Source organism: Perognathus longimembris, chromosome 22 (assembly GCF_023159225.1).
Source record: "Perognathus longimembris pacificus isolate PPM17 chromosome 22, ASM2315922v1, whole genome shotgun sequence".
Classification (NCBI taxonomy): Eukaryota; Metazoa; Chordata; class Mammalia; order Rodentia; family Heteromyidae; genus Perognathus; species Perognathus longimembris.
The window spans coordinates 34,634,793-34,654,194 of NC_063182.1; the positions used below are offsets into that span (position 1 = coordinate 34,634,793).

Consider the following 19,402-nt stretch of genomic DNA (forward strand, 5'->3'; position numbering starts at 1 on the left):
GAAAGGGAACTTTCAGATGAATAGTCTGTAATAAACCCATTAAAAAAAAACCTTTACATGTAAGAAGCTTACATATCCTGTGTATGTATGGAAATGACATGAGGAAACGTGTAACCGGGTATGACATATGCCAGGTTTTTAAATTTTAAGGGAAAAAAAGTTGCAAAGTTACAGATGAGAAGCCACTCAGGAGGAAGTACTGCACCAAAGAAAAACGGCCTGAAGCAGCTTTCTGGCAGGGATGGATGAGAAAAAGCAAGTAATAGCTTCCAGCCCCTCATGAATGGTGATAATTTCTTAAACCTTTAATCTCCAACTTGCCCTGGCTCAGTTCTTCTTGTTGAGCTCTAATCCTCACTTATATTAACAAATCTGCTGTTTTAATTATTGTTACATTAAATACCACCCAAAACAGTGTCTTACTGCAACAACTGTTTATTTCTTACTATTTTATCAGTCCAGGTCAGCAGTTTGAGCGGGGCTCAGCTGAATGGTTTTTTGCGTTAGTTAATAACTTCAGCCGTTGCATGGAACTGGACTGTATGATATCGTCTCAAATGACGGGGGCCTTTAGGCTGGCTCCAGGCTGCCCCTGCACCACGGGTTTTTGGCTGAACTTCGTTGTATAGTATTTTCCAGTGTGTTCCAGAAAGATGGAAGCTACAAGGTCACTTGAGGCCTACATTCCAGAGGCTTGGAGTCTCATGTGTGCTGTATTCTGCTGCTCAGCGTTGGGAGGTTTAACTAGATCCAAGGTGGGGAATACAAATTTGAGAACCATCCTTTCATACCATGCCTGTCTCTGAGCATATACCTTTGGCTGTTACCTTCAAACTTGTCATGCCTAATATTGTAATTTATACGCTTACATAGCTGTATTTTCTTGTAGCGGTAAGGGGCCTTTATAAAAATAAACACCTTGAGGGAGGAGTTAGGTTATATGGATATGTTTTTGGAACTCTTAATGGCTAAATTCTGTGATTATAAGATTAATGGAAATGTGACTTTGCAAAAAGTACAAAATAAATGGACACATGCCTTTTCAGTTTACAATAGATATTTTGTGCCCATCTAGTGCAGTGTCCTTAGAACCTATGGAATAGAATGACTAGGATTCAAATAACTAAGTGATGTCATCTCTCTCGACCATCCTTGTTATCAAATATCAAACTTCTTAGTCTCCATTACATGTTGTTTGGTGGCTTGCTTTTCTTTTGGGGGGGGGGGCGGGGAGGGGTGGTAAGGTGGTGCCTGTCCTTGGACTTGCACGTAGGGTTTGGGCACTGTCTCTGAGTATTTGTGCTCAAAGCTAGTATTTTGCCTCTTGAACTATACTTCCAGGCTTTTGGTGTTTAACTGGATATTAGAGTCTCACTGACCTTCCTGCTTGGGCTGACTTCGAATTATGATTCTCACATCTGGAGCCCCTGGAACCCAGCTCATGGCTTTTCTAAATGTCACCTTCAGGACTATTTGTTCTGATACAAGGTTTAATAAGAAAGTCTACTTGCAAGTCCACTCCTTATTACGTGGCTAGCGTTATAGAAACTATGGCCTACTAGAATGCTTGGGCATCCTCACACCCTAGAGTTGTCAGGCGCTTATGCTGGCGTGAGCACCTCACTGGGGTGCTCCCGTACTCTCTGGTCTGCCTCCATTGCTGGACACTGCCACTGGACACTCTTGCTTCAGTGCTCTCACTTTTCTTTTTGGCTTTACAGATCACTCACTAAATTTGCCACCATTCTTGGGATGCTTTAAGGCACCACAACCTTTATATGAATTATGTGTCCCTCTTTTTTGTGACAATTTTTCCCAAGTGTCATCTCTAAGTTGGCAAAAGCAAATTTCATTGAGACCAAAAGAACCCATGCATATGCAAAGTTAATACCTGCTCAGACAAGTCATGTATCATGAATGCAAAATGTAAATTTTGTGTGGACTACATAGAAGAATCTAGAATGAATAACAACTAGTCAGAAAGATAGTTGGTGAATATTTTTTAAAAGCTTCTAGAGAAAAGTCAGTACCAAAAAATATAGCCTTACCAAACATAATACGGAATTAAAGTGGAATGAAGGTAAAGCAAGCTTTCCTGGCTATGGGAAGAAAATAGAGAGAGACAGAAAAGAAATTGAATTTCAGATCTTTGTTTTCAGATAAAGATGAATTCTTATATAAAAAAAATGAGTCCTGTATTCATATCTTCCAATCTCCTGTCTCAGTTTCATATACTGCAAGCCATCATAAAACTGAAGGAAAATTTATTATAAAGTCACCTGGGAAATCACTTTGTAAGCATAAAAAACATTAGAAATTGAAATGGAAATAATGAAAATTTCATTTGAAGAGAATGTAAATAGGAGGCAAAAAAGAGCTATTGAGAAATACCAAAGTCATTACTTTTATTGCATTCCAATAAATACTGAAGTGTTTCCTATTAACAGGCTGTTGGGGCCACACAGACTTGATTAGATGTTTCCCCTCTGAACATTAAGGGCCAAAACAGTCCGAGGCCACTTCTTATGGTGATACCACAGAAGTCTGTCTTCCCACCTGCTGTCTAGGAGTGTGGCCTAGCAGCTCGTTAGGACTCACCAAACCACATGCAAAAGTTCAGAGTTGGCCACGTGGCTCTGTTTAATTGAAAGAAGTGAGGGGTAAGTCATTTGGGGGACCTGGTCCATTATTAATTCTCTCAGCAAAGTAGAGTCAGTAGCATCAGTTGGACAAAGATAATTCTGCAGACTTAAGTACTCTGTAATCTTCAAATCACCTTATATCTAAATCTTGGTGCATTTCACATAATTATATTTGTTCATTAGTAGCTGAACTTTTTTTCAGAATATAAACATGTTAATGATCCTAAGGTTCTTATGTAGCACAGATTACCCAGTTTTGTGTCTTTTATATCTTACTTTAGTCCCTAGTGTCACAATGCATATCACTCTGAAAGTATGGATCACAACAAATGATTATGGAGTTATGCGCCTTTAAACAGAATAGAGACTAGAATTTAAAGAGAACACATGTTTTGTATTCCATAGCCCAAGCCCCGAATTGAGGACTTCTAGTTCACTAAACTTAATTAGAAAGAACACCAATGTAAGTGTGAAAAACAATGGCAGAAATCTTACCCTAGGAATTGAAGACAAAATAAACAGCATTTCCAAGAAACTAAGATTTCACATAACAAGTGGGCAACTAATAGAACATGAGTAAAACGGATCCCACTTAGGAGCTATGTGACCTTAATTTCTGAGCCTCAGTTTGAAGCTACGCCATGAGTGATTATTTGTACCAGGAACAACAGGTAAAGGTCCTGATATTGTGCTCCTGACATGTAAGTTCTCAATAAATGGCTACTGTAATTCTCACAGGATTCGGAAGTTTTCGTTGAAGCAGATCCTAGTTATTCAGCAGAGGAAAGTTAGAGCCTAGCTAATTGTTTCAGTTTTGCTCCTCAGGTAAGTGAGACTTTTCTATATGAAGTGACACTCCTGTAATTTAGCCTTCCCAACATGACTTGTACTCATTAGCTACAGACACTCATTCCTCTACTGGCAACAACAGAACCCATTGGCAGAACTACACTGTGGTGCAGGTAGACACATCTGGCCAGTTACTGGAAGGTGATGCTTTTAACTGTAATTCAGAAAGTGGAGTTGAACGTAATGTAAGCTAAGGGACCCAAAGCCCTGGTTCCTGAAAATTTACTGTGTTCCAAGTATGCATGAGGCATCATCTGAGATAGAACAATACTGAGCCTTTACCCACAGTGTTCTTTTTCTACACTAGATTACAAACTCATTTCAAATTATTGTTGAATTCTTAGTGTTTTTCACTATGTTCTGTTTGTGGAAAACCACTATAAAGTGCATGGCTGGTCACATCAGGATAGGTGTACTGAAAAAGAATCCTAAGATAATTTGACATCATACAGTATCCCTGTGGTCTGAAAAATCAAGAAGTAATTCTCTCATTTCCAAGGCCCAGGAAACAATGTGTAATAGATAAGCTTACACAACTTAAGGAAAATATGGATAAGAATTCTGGACCTTATATCCCCTAGTACAAAAGTAGTAAGAGTAGATATGTTTGTGTCATTACTTCTGGAAAGGAAGTCTACCAAATGCATTTATTGTGTAGATCAATATGTGGCAGTTGAGAATTGTTGGGAACATGTGGCCCACACGAAGCTCTCAGTAAATGACAGCCATCTGGGTGACTTTTCAGTTAGCGGAGGTTATTTGTTCTGTCTGTAGCTCAGAGTAACTTAGGGCCTAGGGTAACATTTTAAGTGGTATTGTGTGTCACCCAGACAAGACCTTACTTTCCCCTATTCATTCACTCCTCTTTTGAGAGTGTATTTTTATATCTCACTTTCAGAAGACGCTCTTGCCATGTGTACTGAAACTTCCTGTGACACCGAGCTCTGCCGGCAATGTATTTTATTGTAGCCTCAGATAGCTATTAGCCTTTTAACTCACATGGTTAAGGCAGTTTTGTTATTGAATTATCCTTTGAAATATTTCTGTAGACTAAACATTTACTTTCCATCCATGCTTTTCAGTCCCTCTTCCCAGTTCCTGTAGATTAAAACTATTCAGAGGCTTAACAACAGATCCATATTTAAAATTGTGTCCAGACCTAGTCTGTAGTCTGAATGTGTCACTTGACAGTGTCTCATAAGTGACAAAGCAGGAAACATTGGAAGTTTTATCTGATGCTATAAACAGTCCAGACTAACCACTGTGTTAAGAGCAAAGAATAGTCCTCTTGGGTAGTTAAGGTATATTAGGATTTGATTGTTTTGTCCAAATAGCTGCCTTGGCCATTGGACACAAGAGCCTCAGTGGGAGAAATCACCAGAAGCGTCTCTTTCAGAAGAGTGTGCAGCCTGGAGGGGAACTCAGTGTCTGTGAAGAGGGAAATTGGTACAGAACTGCACTCACCACGTGCACCTTGTATGAGTCACATCTGCATTGGCGCTGCCTCCCAACACTCCGTCCTGCCTCAATGGTTCACGTACTGCCCGCACTGACTTTTCTGTAGGATCTAGGCCTTGCTCCTGAACTACTCATTTTCCAGCTTTTTCCCCCCATTCTCAGAGATAGTCTGTCATCCCATTCCTTTAAAACTTTGTGTGCTGTCTGTTCAGTTATCTGTTCAAATTTTTGCCAAAATAAGTGGTAGGTTGGTGCCATTCTTCTCAGTGTACACCGTATTTGCATTTGGCAGAGGCTTTAAGTATTCAGACTCAAAAATACTGACGAGTCCAGTGTCCTGACAGGCAGCAGGAGAGAGCTTTCAGAAACACATGTGTGTTGGGTCCTACCATGTGTACCCATAAGCATGGGGACCAGTCTTGAGGGGAAAAAATACCATAATCATGCTGTTTCTCACACCTGTTCGTGCACTGCATTCACAGAAGCAGCTCTTTTGCTCCCATCCTCCCAGAAGTCTGTGCTATTGGAATAATTTTTTATGAGAACAGGCACACTTTTAGTGACAGGACTGACTTTCACAGTACCGCAGCTGATGCTTCCTTTGGGACCTCTTTTAGAAGTAAGTGCCACAGTCACAAGGGACACAGAACTCATGGAAGTGTGAAATATGGTAAAAAGAGGTTGCAAAGGGAGGAGAGGAGATGAGGAATGACAAGAAGAGCTCTGGGAGTGGAAATAAGGCACACTGAAAATGAGAAATGTAGGGAGAGCTTTCAATTTACATATATTTTATCCAAGGGAAAGGCAAGGTGTATTTTGAAATGGAAATAAGCAGCACCTATTCTTACAGAAGAATCTGCCTGGTCGTTTCTTAAATCAGATGCTTCCTTTCAACTAAGTAGAGGTTTGGGGTTCCATTTCTGTTTTAACTGGTCAGTACCAAAGTGCCCCCTTGACTGCCAGAGGCACTCCAGTCTGTGTCCTGGTAGTTCCAGGAGACCGTTTATGATTTTATTTCTACTGTGTGCAGAATTTTCAAAAAGATTGGGCACTCTTGCTCCTCCCATCACAACAGTCACGTGTTGCTGCGGAGAGCAGTGGCCACAGCTTGCTTCTCAGAGGGCTGGTCTCTTCTTCCTTTCCTAAAAGGAATCAGTCGTGGCTTTCCTGCTGTTCCAGCTATAGCCACTGGCCATGGATTAAGAGGTGTGTTTCATGAAATGCACAAAGGAAATCGCTAGATGGATCGAGATGGTTTTGGGGAGATGACTGACTATAAAGCTAGGCTGTGGGGTTCACCCCCTGCTTTCCTTTGCTTGACTCTGTGACCTTCGACAAGTCACTTAACTCACAACCTTTTCATCGTCTGTAAAAGGATCATAATTACAGTAAGATGTAAGTGACGTCCTATATGAAAGTTCTTCAAGTTAACACAACTAGATTGAATGGTGTTACATAAATAAAATTAAAATTATCAAACAGTGTATTCTAATTAGAAGGGGGAAGAAGTCAGTATTTCCCTAACATGGCTTCTGAGGCTAGAATTTGAGTTTTGCCATGATAAATGTGCAGCGTTAATCTGTGTGTGCTCAGTGTTTGAGCACTAACTGCTTAACACAGTATTTAATTCTGACAGCCACCTTATAGGTTCTATTATTATCTCCATTTTACAAATTAGGGAACTGACGATGACAATAAGCCCACCTTTCTTTTTCTTCATTTTAATTTTTTGATTATTGTCAAAGCGATGTACAGAGGGGTTACAGTTTGATAAATAAGGCAGTGAGCACATTTCTTATCAAACTTGTTACCTGCACCTTCATATTTCTCCCACCTTCCCTCCTCCCCGATTCCCTCCCCACCCCCCTAGTTGTACAGTTGGTTTACAGCATAGTTTTGCAAGTATTGATGTTGCATTGGTTCATCTTTTACCCTTTGTCTCTCCAGTTTGATGTTCCCCTTCACTTCCCTGGTTCCAATAAATGTATATACAATACTACAATACCCAGGGTACCAAAATCAGTTACAGTGACATCAGCAGTAAAACCATAGGGAAGAACAACAAAAGAAAAAGGCATAGTTTCACATAGCTGAAAATAACAACAATGAAAACCCACTTATTTCCATAACTTGGAGTTCATTTCACTTAGCATCATCTTATGTAACCATATGTGCATAGCTATCGAGCTACTGTGATAATCTGCTAGGACTATCCTAGACATAGCCCATCTTTAAAGTTCCAAAAGGCAATGTCATTCTTTCTGATAGAGGCATAAAATTCCATTGTGTATATGTACCACATTTTCCTGATCCACTCATCTACTGAGGGACATCTGGGTTGGTTCCACATTTTAGCAATGACAAATTGTGCCCCTATGAACATTGTTGTGCTGGTGGCTTTAGTGTGTTCTTGCTTGTAATCTTTTGGGGCTGCTGGGTCATAGGGGAGCTCTATGTTTAGCCTTCTGAGGAACCTCCATACTGCATCCCAGAGTGGTTGAACAAGTTTACATTCCCACCAACAATGATGTAGGGTTCCCTTTTGGCCGCATACCCTCCAGCATTTGTTATTATTAGTTTTCCTGATAATGGTCATTCTTACTGGGGTGAGGTGGAATCTCAGAGTTGTTTTGATTTGTATTTGTTTTTTGGCCCGTGATGTGGAACACTTCTTTATGTGTCTCTTGGCCATTCTCATTTCCTCTTCAGAGAAGTCTTCAGTTCTCTTCTATTAGTTCTCGGGCCTGTTCTTGCGCCAATACCAAGCCCCATTCTTAAGGAAATGAAAGTACTTGGAAAAAATTATACTAAGTCAAGTGAGCCAGATCCAAAGAAACATGGACTCTATGATTTCCCTCATAGGGAATAATTAGTACATGTTTAGGCAAGTCACAGCAAAAGATCACAATAGCCCAATAGCTATACCCTTATGAACACATAAGATGATGCTGAGCGAAATGAACTCCACATTATGGAAACAAGTGTCATATCATTGTAATTATTTTCAACATGCCATGTGAAACCATACCCGTTTTTTTCTTTTTTTTTTCTCTCGTATTCCCTTCCTGTGGTTGTACCCCCACTATCACTGTATCTCATCTTGGTACCCTGGATACTATATATATATGTGTGTGTGTGTGTGTGTATTAGAACTAGGGAAGGGAAAGGGAATACCAAACTCAAGAGACAAAGGATAAAAAGACAAATGATTCCAAAAGCAATACTTATAAAACCATTTGGTGTAAACCAACTGAACAACTCATGGAGGGGAGAGGAAAAGGGGGAGGTGAGGAGGGGGGAAATGGGGGAGGAGGTAACAAGTTGAACAAGAAATGTGCTCACTGCCTTACATATGATACTATAACCCCTCTGTTCTTCACTTTGACCATAAAGGAAAAAAAATGGAAAACAAAAAATTTACACCCAGTTGTACAGTGAATCCGAGAGTATGCAGTGGAGCCTGTACAGCATCACGAAATCCCTTGCTGGTGGGAAGAAATCCCTGTCTCTCTTCAATGAGAAATGCTCAATAAATTCTGTATATTGAAAAAAAATAAAGGTCCAAGAGCCATGCGTGATGTAACGCTTTAAAGTTTATGCTCCCCAAATGTACGTGCAGCCAATACCCAAAGGTAGATTCTTTGTTCAGTGGTATTGTAATTCTCTTCATATCAGAATATTGAAAAGCAGATGAAGTATGTTTCCTTCTTTTCACTCTCTGGCGATTGGTTTTATGCCATGATCTAGTCAGCTTGAGGGAACTCCGGGGCTTTAAAGCGTTTTCTCCTTCTAAGTGCTAATAACACAAAGCGTTACTTCTGGATTCGCATGACCCAGAACCACTTGTATGTGTTTTTATACCCAAAAAACAAACAAAACAAAAAAAAAACCTGACTTATAACTCAACTACGAGTAGTAAATGGTACTTGCAACAGACCAATATTTGAAGGAGAACACTCCTTGGGCGTCTTGGTTGCTCCTGGTCTACTGTAGAGTCTGCTGTGAGAATGAGCATTACTGAAGGACAGAATGTCCACTTCAGGACATTTCAGAGAGCACAGAAGTGAACACGTATCCAGTGCCTGCTGCCATTGCACTCCTGCTGCTGCGATTCACAAGGAACCGCTGGATCTTTCATGAATATCTTACATTATACATCTCTATACACTCTCAGCAGTTTGGCTCTGAATCATCAGATAAGATCACTCAGAAGACACGAGTGGGGCAGCTCCAGATCCTCGTGGTAGTTACGGACTTTGTAGTCGTATTCTCCTGCAATTGGTGAGATACACCTTTCCTGAACACTCATCTCGGAATTCCCCCCGGAGTATGTTTTCTAGCACATAGGCTCTCGTTAGCTTGTTATTTAGCAGTTGCAGAGACAGCATTCACTGGATATTTGGGGCAATAGAAGGCTTAATAAATACGGTAATGGCAAGGAAAGGAAGAAATTAGGAAAAAATATGTCATATGAAACTGACATCAGTTTTAATACTTACTAGACTATTACACAAACTGAATAAGCAATACTGCTTTTTGCCTGCCAATGTAAGGTTTTAATTAATAGATTATTCTATTCATTTGCACCTAATGCAATCCAAAGGAAGTGTCGTGGAAGGTATCTTTTAAATAATGTGTCTAATTCTACAAAGATATCTATCTGCCTCAGTATTAAGGTTGATTGTGGAAGAATTGACACTTCATTCTACATGCATAAAGTAGATGAATATCATCTTTCCATTCTTTTATTCTAGTCAAATCTTGTAGTTTTGTGTGTCAAGAACTGAGCTGTATTTATTACTTGGTTTTAGACATTTGTTTTACTGGTGCTACTGTAAATGTAATTTACTTTCCAGTTGTTTGTGGCTAGTGCACAAGAACATTTTTGTGTTACCCTGTTTATCTTGCATCCTTGCTAAATTCATTTATAGGTTCTAGCTATTGTGAAAATTCTAAGAGATTTTCTGTGGATATAGTTTTATACCTTTTCTGATATCTGACTAGCTTTCCTTTTATGTCTATTTTAAAGAATAAGACCCTTCAGGACAGAGATCCTTTTGAATAGAAATTGTGAAAGGAAGAATCTTTGCCTTCCTTAATCTCAGGCGATCCTACTTCTTCACCAATAAGTATAATAGTGAATCTGATTTTTGTACATTTCTTTTGTGAGGCTGTGAGACTAAGTTTCTTAACACTTCTATGTTGCTAAGAGTTCTTTTAAAATCATAAATGAATAGTGAATGTTCATTGCTTTTTCTGCATCAAAAGAAATAATTTGTCCTATATTCTGTTAATGTAGTAAAAATATTGATCAGTCTTGCATTAGGAAGGTGAATCCTACTTAGTCGTTTATTTTATTATGGTTAGTTCTGTCTTCATGTGAATTTTTTTGAAATGTTATGTTTTATGTTAGAGTTCTACTGTCTTTTTAGAAATAAATTAGGCAGTGATATTCCTGCACATTTTAAATTTGTTTTGCATAATTGGCATTTCTTTTATGAATGCTTAATGGTACTTACTAATGAATCTGGTGGGGTGTACTTTGGAGAAATTTTTTACATTGCATATATTCAGGTTGTTTTATGTCAGTTTGGGCAAGAAATGGATACATTTCATCTAAGCTATCAAATTGGTTGACATAAAGTGTATCACAGTGTCTCATCCTACAAAATGACTTTCAAATTGGTAATAACGTTCTCGTGATATATCCATCTTTCTTGTTTTAATTTAATCTTATAAAGAATGTTCTATCAACTAAAACAGTCCTCAACTATTCACACACCTAAAACCTTTGACAATTAATATTGTTCCATATGAAATGTAGAAAATATATAATCAAATAGGTCTATTACCCTTCCCAACTGTATCCTGGTAATTATCACATGTAACATTTACGTCTACTAAAACCTTATCTGGTAATGCCACATTTGCTTTCAATGTTCAGCTGAGCTTACAGGAAAAATAATATTTTTCCACTTACCCAGATATTTACTTTTCCTTTCCTTCTGTCTTGATGTTTCACATTTCTCTCTGTTGTTATTTTCCTTCAGTTCGAAATAATTGTAGCCACTTTCTGGTAAAATAGATTTGTGGTCATTGAATTCATTTTTCTTCACCTGACAGTTTATATGTTTTCTGCTTTTATTATTTTGGAATATTATCGCTGGCTAGTATTTGGGATTCACAAACATCTAAAAATCCAGTGGGGAGTGCATTAAGTCTGTAGGTAATTTTTTTTCCTTTTTAAAATTTTTTATTGTAACGGTGGTATACAGAGAGGTTACCATTCCAAGACTCAAGTAGTCAGTACATTTCCTTTTGACAGTGTCACCCCCTCCCTCATTCCTAGTGTTTCCCCTCCAGGCCTCCCTCCCCCCCAAAGTTGTATAGTTCATTTCTTTTTTTTTTTATTATTATCAATTTATTTTTTGTCAAAGTGATGTACAGAGGGGTTACAGTTTCATACATAAGGCAGTGAGTACATTTCTTACCAAACTTATTTACTGCCTCCCTCATTTTTCCCCCTCCTTCTCCCCTCCCCAGTTCCCTCCTCCCCAAGAGCTGTACAGTTGGATTACAGCATATAGTTTTGTAAATACTGCTGTTGCATTTGTTCACCTTTTACCCTTTGTCTCTCCATTTTGAGGTTCCCATTCCTTTCCCTAGTTCCAGTAGACATATATACAACACGCAGGGTCCCGAAATCAATAACAGTGACATCAGGGGTAAAACCGTGGGGAAGAAAGACAGAAGAAAATGGCATAATTTCACAGGGTATGTCGAAAATAACGACAATGATAAACTATTATTTCCATAACTTGGAGTTCATTTCACTTAGCAACATCTTATGTGTTTGTGTGTACATAGCTATTGAACTATTGTGATCTTCTGATAGGATTATCCTACAAGTGTACTAATTCTTACCAATGAGAGAAACCATAGAATCTATGTTTCTTTGGGTCTGGCTCACTTTACTTAGTATAATTTTTTCCAAGCTGTAGGTAATTTATACACAATTTTCATTTTAACAAATGGAAGATGTATGTTATTCTATTTTATGACCTCTAGCATATGACCACCATCGTTCTGATTTAAAGTCATTTTTCGGGGCTGGGGATATAGCCTAGTGGCAAGAGTGCCTGCCTCGGATACATGAGGCCCTAGGTTCGATTCCCCAGCACCACATATACAGAAAACGGCCAGAAGCGGCGCTGTGGCTCAAGTGGCAGAGTGCTAGCCTTGAGCGGGAAGAAGCCAGGGACAGTGCTCAGGCCCTGAGTCCAAGGCCCAGGACTGGCCAAAAAAAAAAAGTCATTTTTCTGCATCAGCTTTTAAGATTTTCTTAGATTTCAGCAACTTATGTTAGTTTTTGTCCTTATGTTGAGCTGTAGGTTTTTGAATGTACTTACATTTCTTCGAAGATTTTCTGCCCCATCCTTTTCCTTCAATTGCTAATATGAGCTTTTTTATTTCAGTATTGTTCACTATTAAATATTTGTATGTAATGTGTGATAGGACTAGGGCTTGAACTCAGGCCTTACACTCTCACTTGGCATTTTCCACTCCTGGCTGGCACTCTACCACTTGAGCCACAGCTTTCACTTCTAGACGTGTGATGGTTAATTGAAGGTGAGAATCTCTAGGATTTGTCTACCTAGGCTGGATTCAAGCTGAAACTCTCAGCCTCCTGAGTTGCTAGGATTAGAGTGTCAGCCACTGACACAAAACATTCTTTTATTATTATAGTATTATAGTTGAAAAACAGTAGCAGCAGCTTACTTAGCACTACATATTTTTGTTTCTACTTTCCAAACATTATCCACCCTTAACACTACTAAGTTGTATTATTAGCCTAGTAAAATGAAGCCAAATATGTCAAGCCCACACAAGCAAGCAGCAGAGCTAGGGTTTCTGACAGCCAGTTGTTCCATGGGTAGGACTTAAAGTTCCTTAGCCAAGTTGGCTAACTCCTTCCTACAAATATATAAAATACTATAAGTGAACCAATCTCTCTCTATTGTTCAGAATCTCTGCCAGTGATATCTCTGCAGTGTTTAAAATTAAGTCTCTGACTCACTGCTCAGTTTTTAAACATAGGCTTCTTTTAAGGTTCTGCTTAGTATGATGTGATCTAATGACTAAAACCTATGTTAGCAAATTATGAACTCTGTGAATGGCTGTAGTTGCTACCACCAGAGTTTCCTACTAAGTATTTCTCGGTCCAGTTATGTTCAATAACTTAATAATGCCCTTAACACCATCAATATCACCAGTCATTTTTATGTCAGCTGCTCAAGGTCTTCCCATTACAAAAGTTTTTGAGTCCTGAGTCATATTTAATATGTAATGATACATGCCAAAGATAAATCTACAACACTTTTGTGGACCTTGTTTTGGCTTTATTCAACATTCAATACAGCCTAGAACAGACAACCTGCCTTCAGCAGAGAACATTTCTAGGATTCTGCCCTTGAAAGGCACAGCTGGATCTCACCTCCTGTTATGTTCTCAAGGGTTTCCCTTGGCGTTTTGGTCATCTGCCCCTCCTGCATTGCTTTCATTTGTTCTACCACATGATTCCTACCTACATATCCACGTTTAATATCCTCCATGTTAGGAGGATCGTTTTCTTTGACCTGAACTTCCCCTCTCCCTCTCTACTTTTTGGTGCCCCTTTACAGAGAGTAGTCTCAAGAAATGTCTAAAAGTCATGATTCTGCTTTTTAGTCATTGCTTTTGAACTCACCACTTCCCTTAAGTTGCCATTCTCAAAGTCCCATGCTATCAAAGCCAGCGGCCAGTTCAAGGTCTTTATTCTTGTCTTCTCATTAGTAGTAGAGTTGATTACTATTCCTTCCTGAGAAGTTTTTCTCACCTCCTAGACTGCCATCCTCTCCCTTCGCTTCCCTCCTGCCTTGCTTGCTTCTCTCTGACCTTCACATCCACGCGCCTCCAGCCAGGTCCACCCCATACTACTGAACTAACCAAACATAGCAAACGTGTGAAGAAGAAATACCAGGTACAGATGCAGGCAGATAGACTCTGTCCAGTTGTCCCTCATTTCGTGCTGCTATTCCACTGTGACCATTTCCTCACATTCTCCACATTGAGTTAGCAAGAACACAGATCAAATGATGTGTCTCCTTGCTGTCAGAGAAACAGCCTAAAAACATCTGGGAAACTTTTTTTTGTTTTATTTTGTTTTGTTTTTTTGCCAGTCCTGGGCCTTGGACTCAGGGCCTGAGCACTGTCCCTGGCTTCCGCTCAAGGCTAGGACTCTGCCACTTGAGCCACAGCACCACTTCTGGCCGTTTTCCATAAATGTGGTACTGGGGAATTGAACCCAGGGCTTCATGTATACGAGGCAGGCTCTCTTGCCACTAGGCCATATTCCCAGCCCAGGGGAAACTTTTATGAAGTATTATCACCTCTCGGCAGGGGAGACCTTCACATGGCATTTTTAAACTGCATGGCAAAAATATTCAACACGTATGCTAATAAAAGTGTCCTTTTACTAGTGTAAAAGCCGGCCGCTGTCTGTCTGTGCCACCAGGCCCTATGAACGTGATCCACTAGGTCTTTGCTCACCAAGAGAAGCTCCCAAGCAGCCTACCTGAAGGAGAGTGCTCTTACCAATCTCTCTCCCCGTAACACTCAGCACCTATGACAGAGAACCCTCGCATGCATGTCCACATAGATTTGTTTGTTGAATGTCTCTCCATGGGAATTAGGGAAGTTAACTTTTTTTTTTATCACTACTGTCCTTCCTATCAGGTAGGGTTGTCAAGGGAGACCTCTCTGAAGAGAGAGCATTTGGGGAAAGAATGAATGAGGAAGAACCAGATTAGAAAATGTGGAGAAGGAACTCTCAGGGCAAAGGAATGCTGTGGTAGAAGCAACCTTGTTGAGTTTAGGGAAGTCATTTTGCATTTAGGAGACTGCAAGCAGCTTGGTATGGCTGGTACGGAGTGCATGATTGAGACTAGAACAAGGAGAGAGAGTCGAGGTCAGATCATTGTGTACACTTTGGTCTGTCTCCAGATGCAGTGGAAACATGGGCAATGGCAGCCTTGCTGGCACCTTTGCCATTTCCTAACCTTGGGAAGCTCTAAGCTAGTCTGCTAAGGACTAAACTAAACCTCTGTAAAATGGAAATTGTAGTTCCTCCGTCACACACTAGCCACACAGGGCTAAAAGCAGTTACGTTTTTGGAGAGTGCAGACAAAGAACATTCTATCCTAGAAAGCTCTTTCGGGCAATGCCGCCCCAGGAAAGGTAGTCAAAGGAGAAAGAATGTCAAGTTTGCTTCGCTTCTCCTCCCTGATTTTCTCTTTTAACCTTACAACCAGTGTTTTTCCATTTAAATGGAAATGTATGTGGTGCTCACAAAACTAGCATGTGTCCTGTTCCATATGCAAATGCTCTCCTGGGTGATTTTTACGTATTACAGAAAAGATGGGAGGATTGGTAAATCACAAGCATTCTTAACCTCATTATATATACACTGAAAATGTAAAAATGCAAAGTGTGGAAGTCGTAAATGTGAAAGCTGCTTTCAATTTGCTTTAATAGGTGTTTTCTGTGCCTTATTATAACCTAGGGACCTTGCTGCAAGAAACTGCCTGGTAGGTGAAAATAACGTTCTGAAAATCAGTGACTTCGGAATGTCTCGTCAAGAGGATGGAGGGGTGTACTCATCTTCTGGCTTAAAGCAGATTCCCATTAAATGGACGGCGCCAGAAGCTCTTAATTATGGTAAGACTAGATGCCTTTTCTTTTTGTTAAAAAGAATGACTGCATCAGCACAAAATATTCATAGTCAGTATTACAGAGGCAGAGCGGAATGCAAGTTGGAAATAATTTGAGACGCAACACAACTTTAATTCATTTAAATTACTGTTTAGATTTCTATGAATAAGATCTGTAAGTACAAATACTTAAATTTAAGACTAGCCATCTGACAGTCTCTTTGAATGTCATAAGTGGTCCAATAACCTCATCTTGGTAAATTCCTAAAATATTAAGTCAGTTCTTTAGTTTCTCCTCCCAAAGTCAGCCTGATTTCTGCAATACGTCATCAAAATTAGGGATTTGTAAATAATTTAATGTCTAAAAACAGACAAAGCTTCTAAAAATTGAAGTGAAATTCACATTAAAGGTAGCCATTTTAAAGTGATAGGTTTCATGATATTTAGTGCAGTACAAGTTCCAATGTCAGGCAAACCAATATCTCAAAAAGTTTCAGAAGTGTCATCACTCTCAAGTGTAACTGTGCCTAGTTAAGTGTTTGCTCCTCTCTATCCCCACAACTACTAGTCTATTCTCTCTCTGGATTTATAGCTTCTGAATATTTCTCATAAGTTGAATCATACAGTACATGACCTTTTATGTCTGATTTCTTTCAATAGTATAGCATTTATCAGAATTTCATTACTTTTTAAGACCAAGACTTCTATAGATACACTGATGTATCAACAGAAGTTGTACAAAACAGGCTATAATCTTTGTACATTCATCACTGATGGTGTTTGAGGAGTTTTTACCTTTTGACTACACTTGAGTGCAAGGGTACACTGTATTCAGTTACTCTAGGTATATCCTAGGAGTTTTAAGTTAATTGCATGGTTTATTTTTTAAGAATGTAATTGGGCTGGAAGCCAATCCTGACAGTGGAGAGCGTCATCCTCACCCCAAAGGTTCTTGTGGATTTTCTAGTGATTGCGAACCCAAAATCTCCTCAAAAAATCTCCTCAAAAAATCTCCTCAAAAAATCTCCTCAAAATCCAGAGGAAAGGCCAGCCCAGCTATTGCTGTAATGATTCTCCTGAGGGCTGTTATTGTTACTATAGGGTTAGATTGCTAAGAGGAAGGACAGTCACAGTCCAAAAAGACAGGATAGAATGTTTGTACTTACTCAGAGCTTATCTTCAGAAGGCAAAACATTCATAAGCACTAAGGGAGTTGTAAATGAATTTTAAGTCCCTAAAGATTGACCAGTAAAATCCAGCCTTCTTGAATTTGCCAGACTCTCTACATTATATAGCCTATAAAAGTACTCTTACAATAAAAAGTGATTGTACCTGGTAAAATTCTTCCTAATGGACTAAAGCATTTTAGGTTGGTGATGAGGGATATTTTCCATTAATCTTTACTGTGAAATTTCCAAGATGCAGAATGATATCAATAAGGTGGAAGAAACTTTAGAGGTAATGAGAGAAGGAATGGGCAGTATTATCCTTAGTGAATAGTATTTCCTTAGTATCCACTAAGGAAATTCTGAATCTGAAAGTCTCATGATAATCCTGAGAAATCTTGGTTCTTATAGATTTTAAGCTTTGAGAATTTAAATTCTTAAATACTTACCTGTTTCTCACGGACTTACATTAGATACTTCTCATTTCCAAACAGATTCTTCCCCCAGGGTTGTGAAATACTTTTCAGATCTCCGTGATTCAAGACACATGAAAAAGCCCATCTGTTCAAGAAACCTCTCAGAATTTAAGGCCTAGAGCTATAGACTTAAATAAGACAATATGGTTGTTTTTAAAATAAGCAGTAGTAATGGGACAACAATAAAAATGCAAGTCCCTCCCCCTTCCTTTTTGAAGCAAATATTTTTACCATGTTCTGAAAGATTTCTCAGCCACTGATTTCAATATCTTCCCCCAGCAGTTGTGTTAGCACACCCTTGGCCTAGCAGTTGTGTGTTAGCACACTCTTGGCATGGGTAGCTACCATCCTTAGATTGTTCACCACTGGTACTATATTTATAAACATCAAAGTGTTGTTTGGTGCCAATGTGTCCTTTAGTTAACATGGTATATAAGTATAATCTGAAATGTAAGGGAGGCAGGATTTTTAGTGGAAAGTCCTAGATTAGATGTGTCCTTAGCTGAGTAACATACACAAGCCACTTCCTATTCTAGACCAAATTTGTAAGATGAAATTGACTGTACCTTTAATCTGCAAGGGTATTATAAAAATCAGGTATGAAATAGAAAAGCAACAAAACGCTATACAATTCTGCCTTCATGTCAACCCGTTAAAGTTACCCAGCAAAAAGTAGGTTATAAGCTTTCACTTGTAGAGTGTGGATCTTGGCTTACGTGTATAACTTGCCTCCTTGATCTCAATGCAAATGGGTACTTTTGAAAATAACATATCTAACTCTATCTGTATTACTTATTTTATAACTCTTAGAAAAAGGACTCAGGCTGGAATCATGGCTCAAGTGGTAAAGCACCAGCCAAGAAAGTAGATGGTCCTTTTTGTCAGTCCCAAAAGGAAAAAGTTGCATGACTTTCATAAAAAGTATTCCATTTTGGGATGCCAAGCATCAAATGAGTTGATGTATAGACAAGAATTAACTAATCTTCCTAGCAAACAGCAAAGTAAATATCCATAATTACTACTAGCTGACAAGAAAGCTAGAGCGGGTAGTGCACCCCAAACTAGCACAGACACTCGCCCTTCCATTTTCCTTTCAAGGGGGGGAAGAGGTCATCCTATTTTAAAGTAACAGCTCTTTTAGATGAGGGCATGTATGTACGGCTACAAGAGGGATAGAAAGCAGACTCATTAAGAAATCTCAACACCATTGCAAATGGATAACATAGATATGTTGGGCGAGCCTTGGAAAACTAGCCTCTTAGAGCCTGGAATGGATTTTACTGTCTCCTTTTCTTGACCTCACCTCTATTGTAGGAGACATTTTTGCATAGGTTTTTATTTCTGTGCTCTCTGAAGGCTACCCCCCCCCAAAAAGAATTTTTTAAGAGCCTTAGCTCATGTAGCTCAATGAAACAGGTGCACCAAGATATTTTGACAACCCAAGACACCATGTAATTTAAAGAAGTTGTTTTTATCAGTCAGCTATGTTAATTTCCACTCCATTCAAAACACATAGAGAAATATATTTTCCGTAAACAAAACCATCAGTGGAGAAAATGAGACCTCTAAGCATGTAAGAATATCTGTAAACAGAAATGAGTAAAAAAAAAAAAAAAAAGGAAGTTATTTTGTTTGTAATTTTAGTAGAAAGAAAATGATGTATGTAAGCACAAGCAAGATCGCAGAACCCTTTTGTGATTTCCTGGGCCCTGGCGGGCTCAGATGTGTCTGGGTTTCACCGCGGGGCGGACGGGCCGGCTCGCTGCGCGCTGGGCCCCGTCGGGCCACGGCGGCCGGGGACTCGGCGGCCGGTTTGGGGAGCAGAGGGGCGGCGCTCGCGAGCCCCTTCGGTCGCCAGGAGTCCCCCGAGCCTCACCCGGCGCGGCTCCCGGTTCCCTTCCAGGGCGATACAGCTTCGAGAGCGACGTGTGGAGCTTCGGCATCCTGCTCTGGGAGACCTTCAGCCTGGGCGTCTGCCCGTACCCCGGCATGACGAACCAGCAGGCCCGCGAGCAGGTGGAGAGAGGTGCGCGGGGGGGCGGGTCCGCGCGTCCTCCATCCCT

General features: G+C 39.7%; 1 protein-coding gene across 5 annotated transcripts in view; it reads left to right on the forward strand.

Annotated features, from left to right (window-relative positions):
- The window catches only part of Fer (FER tyrosine kinase), a 287,115-nt gene that overhangs the window by 257,709 nt on the left and 10,004 nt on the right, over window positions 1-19,402 (forward strand). For all 5 annotated transcript variants that reach the window (XR_007208682.1, XM_048331545.1, XM_048331543.1 and 2 more), the window contains 2 exons: window positions 15,550-15,704; window positions 19,243-19,365. Coding sequence is in view for 4 of the 5 variants with exons in the window: in XM_048331545.1 (XP_048187502.1) it covers window positions 15,550-15,704; window positions 19,243-19,365 (278 nt within the window). In the remaining variant the exon portion in view is untranslated. The remainder of the gene's footprint in view (window positions 1-15,549; window positions 15,705-19,242; window positions 19,366-19,402) is intronic.